Source organism: Sebastes fasciatus, chromosome 13, assembly GCF_043250625.1.
Source record: "Sebastes fasciatus isolate fSebFas1 chromosome 13, fSebFas1.pri, whole genome shotgun sequence".
NCBI classification, from domain to species: Eukaryota; Metazoa; Chordata; class Actinopteri; order Perciformes; family Sebastidae; genus Sebastes; species Sebastes fasciatus.
In genome coordinates, this window is record NC_133807.1 from 34,024,280 (window position 1) to 34,032,556 (window position 8,277).

The 8,277-nt window shown below is 45.2% G+C and overlaps 1 protein-coding gene across 1 annotated transcript; it reads left to right on the forward strand.

Moving 5' to 3' along the window:
- The first annotated feature begins 3,554 nt into the window (after nucleotides 1-3,554).
- Nucleotides 3,555-7,582, forward strand: LOC141781382 (uncharacterized). Its single transcript, XM_074657098.1, has 3 exons — nucleotides 3,555-3,832; nucleotides 4,771-4,842; nucleotides 6,525-7,582. The coding sequence occupies exons 2-3, from the start codon at nucleotides 4,776-4,778 to the stop codon at nucleotides 7,445-7,447; spliced, it is 990 nt and encodes a 329-aa protein (XP_074513199.1). The 5' UTR covers nucleotides 3,555-3,832; nucleotides 4,771-4,775; the 3' UTR covers nucleotides 7,448-7,582.
- The last annotated feature ends 695 nt before the right edge of the window (nucleotides 7,583-8,277 follow it).

Below are 8,277 nucleotides of genomic sequence, written 5' to 3' on the forward strand. Positions count from 1 at the left end.
CATTTTTTTTTTAAAAAACTAACGTAACATGAGACTTTAGATGGCTATAGATGGCTACCGTTGGCTATAGATGGCTACCGATGGCTATAGATGGCTACCGTTGGCTATAGATGGCTACCGATGGCTATAGATGGCTACCGATGGCTATAGATGGCTACCGATGGCTATAGATGGCTACCGTTGGCTACCGATGGCTACCGTTGGCTACCGATGGCTACGGATGGCTATGGATTGCTACCGATGGCTACCGTTGGCTACCGATGGCTACAGATGGCTACAGATGTTTTTTTGGTCACTATAACAACATCTGAAGTAACAGAGTAACAGATTCTGTTGATGCAACAAAAAACAACAAAATCGAAGAATTTATCTTTAATATGTTGATGACGTGTTTTTATACTTTTACTATTTGCACTTTCCATGAGATGGACAGTATTATATATAAATATACATATATATATATATATATATATATAAATATATATATCATAAATTGTAATTGTTGTTGTGCACATTTGCACTCTGCAGAGTTAGCTGTAAAGCTTAACTTAAGTTAAAATGGCCAGTTTAGGGCCCCATAGGTAACCATAGGAACCACAGTAACCACAGTAACCATAGTAACCATAGTAACCATAGTATAGTAATACCTGTAGGTCTGTGTAGAGGGGAGAAACTCAGGATGTGTGTGTGTGTGTGTGTGTGTGTGTGTGTGTGTGCATGCGAGCGTGCGTGAGTACTAATTAAGCTAAAAGTTCATATCAGTGGCATTATTTATTAGCTGGGTAAATCTTGATAAATAGGCGATTTAAAAACGTAAATTTTTCTATATATTGAATTTATAATAAAATCTGATTAAAATCCGATTTGTAATCTGAGATGTTTCAGTGAGGAGCGCTTGGTTTGTCCAGCAGACACTTGAATAAATCCTGTTTAATGAGATATTGTACATTTCCATGTGACTCTTCTGTATCTACTGATGTCTGATATCTAATAAATGAATTCATAACGAGATAAATGTTGTGACAGTTTGTTGTGACGGACGTGAAACTGTTGAATCATCAAAGCTACAAAAAGGCTGAAACTACGACTCCCATGGTGCATTTCCATAACAGAAAGCCAATCACAGAGCTTCACATTCTGAAGTTAATTATTACACTGAATAGAAACCGGATCAAACATTCGGTCTGTCAGAACCTTTCAGGGTCAGTCGGGTCTTAAAGATATGGGAAGCGGTTCTGGTCTCCATTTTAGGCGTCTTCTCCAGCCGCTGGGGCTCATGGGTAACGTAGTACACAAGACAAAATAATTCAGAACATAAAGTGACATCACCAAGGAGAGAACACTTTGAAACTAAATAAACTGCAGCTGCTCACACTTCACTTAATTTCTCTTCACTCCACTTCAATTCTCTTCTGTTCACTTTGCTCCATTTCTCTTCACTTCACTTCAATTCTCTTTTCTTAATTTCTCTTCACATCACTTCAATTTTCATCTCTTTTCTTAATTTCTCTTCACTTCATTTCTCTACACTTAACTTAATTTCTCTAGACTTCATTTCACTTCACTTTATTTTTCTTGACATCGCTTCATATCTACACTTCACTTCATTTTTCTTCACTTCATTTCCCTTCGCTTCATTTTTATTGACTTCATTTCATGTATCTACACTTCATTTCTCTTCACATCACTTCATTTCACATCACTTCATTTCTCTTCACCTAATTTTTCTTGACATCACTTCATGTCTCTACACTTCATTCTCTCCACATTTTTTCACTCAACATCACTTCTCTTGACTTAATTTCTCTTCATTTTTCTTGACATCACTTAATTTCTCTTCACTTCATTTTTCTTGACATCACTTCACGTCATGTCTCTACACTTCACTTCATTTTTCTTCACTTCATTTCTTTTCACATAATTTCTTTTCATTTCACTTCATTTTTCTTAATTTCATTTCTCTTCACATCACTTTTCAATTAACATCACTTCTCTGCACTTCATGTCTCTTCACTTTATTTTTCTTGACATCACTTCACTTCATGTCTCTACATTTCATTCCCCTTCACTTCATTTCTCTTCACTTCATTTTTCACTAAATTTCACTTCTCTTGACTTCATTTAATTTATCTTCACTCCACTTCATTTCTTTCCACTTCAGTTTATTTCCTTTCACTTCCTTTCTCTTAACATCATTTCTTTTCACTTCACTTCATTTCAACAACTAAATATAAAATAATTATAGTAAATAATATAACATGATTATAATATATAATACAGTTTTTCTCAATTGTTTACACACAAATACTGGTACTTGACACACAATGACCACAACATGTAACTCATGCACCAACCCTCTGAACCAATTCTGCTAAACTACAAGCACAATTCCTGCTTTACACTCAAATTGCAGTTCTAAAACACACTTTTTTCAGAACACTACACACAATTCTCTGCATTTGGCACAATTTTCATGAAGAAAATCTCGTTTTCACAAGGAACACACTGTCATTCAAAATTCTAAAGTCAATTGCCCTACTATGCACACTGACTCATCACATGGGCAAACACCTGTCACACAGTGTTACAATTAGCAATCAGTTGATGCTTTTCATGGCTGGATTCGACATGCTAAGCGATATTTCCCCCGCTGCTTGGCCAGGGCAAACATTGCTTGTGATGTGGATGAGGTGCTGTGGCCAGACCGAAACAGAAGAGAGGATGCAAAATAGTTGTTTTTACTGTAACTGTATACAGTAAATTCTTCTGTTGTTTTGTATGTAGACCTCTGTATGTGCAACTTCGTGTTGGTTGGGATGTTCACTGTGTACATTGTTTTTGTGGGGAAAATAAAATATATTTGTTACCGTGTATTTGTGTGTTCTGAGTATAAAAACAATATTCTAAAATATTTTACAACACACTTATGTATGTACTGTCTGTAGTAATGTATGTACTGTCTGTAGTAATGTATGTACTGTCTGTAGTAAGTGTAACACTGAACAAAAAAAAGGCCTGAGTCATTATGATGAATGGAGAAGAAGTGTTTTCCATTCATCATAGTGTTTTACATTGAGCACATCAGTGTTCAACTGGTTCTTATAAATGTCTATTCATATGATGGTTTGTGTGTGTCATTTGAAAACAAAATACCATTTTGAGAAGAAATAACATTGTTTTGAATGTAAAGTTTAATTTTGCAGGAGAATTGAGGGGTTTTGCCCATTGTGTGTGTGTTTTTTTGATTTGTGTGTAGAGTTCTGAGAGTATGAGGCATGCTTTCAGAAAATGTGTGTAAACAATCGAGAAAAACTGTAAAATAATATTATACTTTAAAAGTAAAATACATAATAAATAATTATATAATATATAATATAACATGATTTAAACACATCTAATGAGATTATTAATAGTAATAATAATAATAATGTGTTGATATAAAACATTTGATGAGAGTTTGTTATGACAGGAAGTGTTTTTAACAGGAACAGTGACGCGGCGCCACCTGCTGGTAAACTTTATTATAAATATTATTATTATTATTAATCTGTAAAAAGGATCATACTTTATAAGTCATCTTTGTTTTCTATAAATATTGTTATTTTATTGTTAAAAGTAACTGAAAATGGATAAAAACTCAAGTGAAGTACAAGTACCTCTGAAGTGTACTCCCTGTGAGTACAGTACTTCATCATCATCAGTGATGCTGCAGGTTACCATGGCAACAGCAGCCTCCCTCTCCCAGCATGCATCAGGAGCAGAGCGCCCCCCCTCAGGGAGCGGCAGCAGGTGGAAGTGACGCAGCAGCAGAGAGACGAGCAGCAGCCAGCAGGTAAGACCTACTGCACCTGTCTGTCCTATCTGTCTCTGTCCTCTCTGTCCTATCTGTCTCTCTGTTCTATCTGTCTCTCTGTCTGTCTCTTTGTCCTGTCTGTCTCTCTGTCTGTCTCTGCCGCTCCTCTGTCTGCAGACTGGGAGGTGACCGGAGCGGCAGACGCGTGCAGCGGTATTTTCCGCTCTCTGACCGCGTGTCACCGCCCGCTGTACCGCTGTACCGCTCCGCCGCTCTGCCGCTCCGCCGCTCTGTTAGCCTGCAGGCTGCGGTAGAGGACGCAGCGGATGATTGACAGCTGGAGGAGACAGGAGATGTTAATAGAAACTGAGTTTATTGTGTTTATTGCTGCATCATCATCATGGACGATTATTCTGTTACTGAGCATGCGCACTGACTCCTCCTCCTCCTCTCATCCTTCCTCCTCTCATCCTCTCGTCATCCTCTCCTCCTCATCCTCTTCTCTCCTCCTTCTCTCCTCCTCTTCCTCCTCCTCCTTCTCTCCTCCTCATCCTCTTCTCTCCTCCTTCTCTCCTCCTCTTCACTCCTCCTCCTCTCCTCCTGTCCTCCTCCTCCTCCTCCTCCTCCTCCTCCTCCTCCTCCTCCTCATCCTCTCCTCCTCTCATCCTCTCATCTCTTCCTCCTCTTCCTATCCTCCTCCCCTCCTCTCATCCTCTCATCTTCTCCTCTCCTCCTCTCCTCTCCTCATCCTCTCCTGATCCTCTCCTCCTCCTCTCCTGATCCTCTCCTCCTCCCCTCCTCTCATCCTCTCATCCTCTCCTCTCCTCCCCTTATCCTCTTCTCCTCCTCTCCTGATCCTCTCCTCCTCCTCTCCTCTCCTCATCCTCTTCTCCTCCTCTCCTCCTCTCCTCCTCTCCTCATCCTCTCCTCTCCTCTTCCTCCCCTCTTCCTCCTCTCCTCCTCCTGTCCTCCTGTAGGAGTGATGATGGATGGAGACTCGGCCCCCCTCGGAGATGGCCTCGCCCCTGAAGAGCAGTGCATGCTGGGAGGTAGGTGTCAGACGCAGTGTTCCATCTCAACGGGAGGAGGAACACCACAAAGTTTTACTTCATCTTCTCTCCTCCTCTCCTCCTCCTCCTCTTCCTCTTCCTCTTCCTCTTCCTCCTCCTCCTCCTCCTCCTTCTCCTTCCTCCTCCTCCTCCTCTTCCTCCTCCTCCTCCTCCTCCTCCTCCTCCTCCTCCTCCTCCTCCTCCTCCTCCTCCTTCTCTTCCTCTTCCTCTTCCTCCTCCTTCCTCCTCCTCCTCCTTCCTTCTCCTCTTCCTCCTTCCTCCTCCTCCTCCTCTTCCTCTTCCTCCTCCTTCCTCCTCCTCCTCCTTCCTTCTCCTCTTCCTCCTCCTCCTTCCTCCTCCTCCTCCTCTTCCTCTTCCTTCCTCCTCCTCCTCCTTCCTTCTCCTCTTCCTCCTCCTCCTTCCTCCTCCTCCTCCTCTTCCTCTTCCTCCTCCTTCTCCTCCTCCTCCTCCCCTCCTCCTCCTCCTCCTCCTCTCCTTCTCCTCCTCTCCTTCCTCCTGCTCCTCTTCTTCCTCCTCCTCCTCCTCCTCCTCCTCCTCCTCCTTCTCTTCCTCTTCCTCTTCCTCCTCCTTCCTCCTCCTCCTCCTTCCTTCTCCTCTTCCTCCTTCCTCCTCCTCCTCCTCTTCCTCTTCCTCCTCCTTCCTCCTCCTCCTCCTTCCTTCTCCTCCTCCTCCTCCTCCTCCTCCTCCTCCTCCTCCTCCTCCTCCTCCTCCTCTTCTTCCTCTTCCTCCTCCTCTTCTTCCTCCTCCTCCTCCTCCTCCTCCTCCTCCATGTTGTTACTGTCGTGATGAACTGTTGACGGAAACAGGAAGTCTCTCGGCTGCTTCCTGTTTCCGTTAGCGACCACTTTAAGAAAGCATCCCTGTTACCATGGTGACGTGTTTGGATACTGGTGCCTTCAGATGAAACTGGTGTTTACAACGCAGAAAGTCGTGTACACGATATGCTCGGCGTTAAGTCGTGAGAACACCGCTGCTAAGCAACGGCGATATTAACGTTACTGTCGGCGTCTAGAAGACACAGAGGCTAACACACGGTAAACACGACGCCACCTGAAGGCACCTGAAGGCACCACGTATCCAGTCAATGGGCCTCATTCACAAACATCCAGTCATCAATATTTACATGATGAACACGTGATGAACACGTGATGAACACGTGATGAACACGTGATGAACTATAACTGATCTCAAACCTACTTCCTGGTATGGTTAAATAATGGCGAGGCTTTAAACTGATTGGTCGCTGCAGACGCGTCATGAATCCGACGTTAATCTAGGAACAGTGAAGGAGGCCCATCGACTGCAGTCTGTTTGTTCTCAGTGTTTGTGTGGAGATCTCCTTCTCCTCCTCTCTTCTCCTCCTCTCTCCTCCCTCTCTCTCCTCCTTCTCTCCTCTCTCTCCTCATCTCTCCTCCTCTCTCTCCTCCTTGTGTGTCCTCCTCTCTCCTCCTCTCTTCTCCTCCTCTCTTCTCTCTCTCCTCCTCTCTCCTTCTCTCCCCTCCTCTCTTCTCCTCTCTCTCCTCTTCTCTCCCCTCCTCTCTTCTCCTCTCTCTCCTCATCTCTCTCCCTCCTCTCTCTCCTCTCTCTCCTCCTCGTGTGTCCTCCCTCTCTCCTCCTCTCTCTCCTCCTCTCTCTCTCTCTCCTGTGTCCTCCCCCCTCAGACCTGGACTCTATCAGTTTTCTGGATAAACTCCCAAATGGAAGCACAGCGAAGGAGGTGCAGGAGGAGGTGCAGGAGGAGGAGCGACCAGATGCCGTTGAGCTGATGAGGAGCAGCACTGAGAAGCAGCCAGAGAGGAGGGATGAGGAGGAGAAAGATGAGGAGGAAGAGCAGCGAGGAGACAAAGAGAGAGAAAAGGAGATGGTGAAGAAAGAAAAGGAGCAACTGGAGACTCCGTGCTCCTCCTCCACCACACCTCCTCCTGATGAAGGAGCAGCTGACAAAGAGGAGGAAGATGTTAAAGGAGAAGAACGGGAAGAGGAGGTGTCAGCCGAGAAGGAGCAGCTAGAAGGAGGAGACAAAGACAGGGAGGTGGAGAAGAATCTTTTACAACAGGAAGATGGAGGAGCTGACGAAGAGGAGGTGTCAGACGAGAAGGAGCAGCTAGATGGAGGAGACAAAGACGGGGAGCAAGGAGCAGCTGACGAAGAGGAGGAAGTACTAAAAGGAGAAGAACGGAAAGAGGAGGTGTCAGACGAGAAGGAGCAGCTAGAAGGAGGAGACAAAGACGGGGAGCGTGGAGGAGCTGACGAAGAGGAGGGGGGAGAAATGATTGGTGAAGAGGAGGTGACGGTGGAGACAGGAGTTGTGATGAAGGAAAAAGAGGAGCAGCTGGAAGGAGGAGATGGAGGGCCGGAGGTGGAGAGGAGGAGTGCTCCCTGCTCCTCCATCACACCTCCTCCTCCTAACGACAGAGGAGCTGAGATAAAGAAAACAAGCGCTCCCAGCAGCTCCTCAGCGCCTCCTTCAGAGGAGGAGCAGCTGATCCACCAAGCACCTCCCACCCCTCCTCCATCCTCTGAAGACCAGGAGGTCCCTGCTGAGAAAACAAACGCTCCCCGACCAAAGAGAGGAGGCGTTTGATTTCTACTGCAGCTCCTCCCTCCAGAACCAAAGCTCCTCCCACAGGGAGAACCACCAGCACCTCCTCCTCCCCAAAACAGGCTGCTCCACCAAAGAAAACAAGCACTCCTCCGCCTCTGAAGAAAGGTCTGTCTCCTCCTCCTCCTCCTCCTCCCTCACCTCCTTCTTTTACTGCCCCATTACTTTGTCACCTCCTCTTCCTCTCCACCTCCTCGGTTGCTCCTCTTCCTTTTTCTTCCTTTGTCTTCCTTTTTGTCCTTCACCTCCTCCTCTTCCTCCTTTGTTTCATTCATCTCCTACCCTCCACCTCCTCCTCTTCTTCTGATTTATCTTCACCTCCTCTTCCCCTCCTTCCTCCTCCTCTTTATCTTTATTTGCACCTCCTTCCTCCTCCTCCTCTTTATCTTTATTTGCACCTCCTTTGACCACTCCGGATGTTATTATATTTTATTTTGAAAGTGATACAGATGGGACACTTCCTGTTTCCCTGACCTTTGACCTTTGACCTCTGCTTCTCTTTGCTGCCCTCCAACAGAAACTCATCAATTCATTAATTAATGATTAATCAGATTAATATGAAACACTCTCCTTCCTCTTCCTCTTCTCCTCTTCCTCTTCTCCTCCTCCTCCTCCTTCTCCTCTTCTCCTCCTCCTCCTCCTTCCTCTTCTTCTTCTTCTTCTTCTTCTTCTTCCTCTTCTCCTCCTCCTCCTCCTCCTCCTTCCTCTTCTTCTTCTTCTTCTTCTTCCTCTTCTTCTTCCTCTTCTTCTTCTCCTCTTCCTCTTCTCCTCCTCCTCCTCCTTCTTCCTCTTCTCCTCCTCCTCCTCCTTCC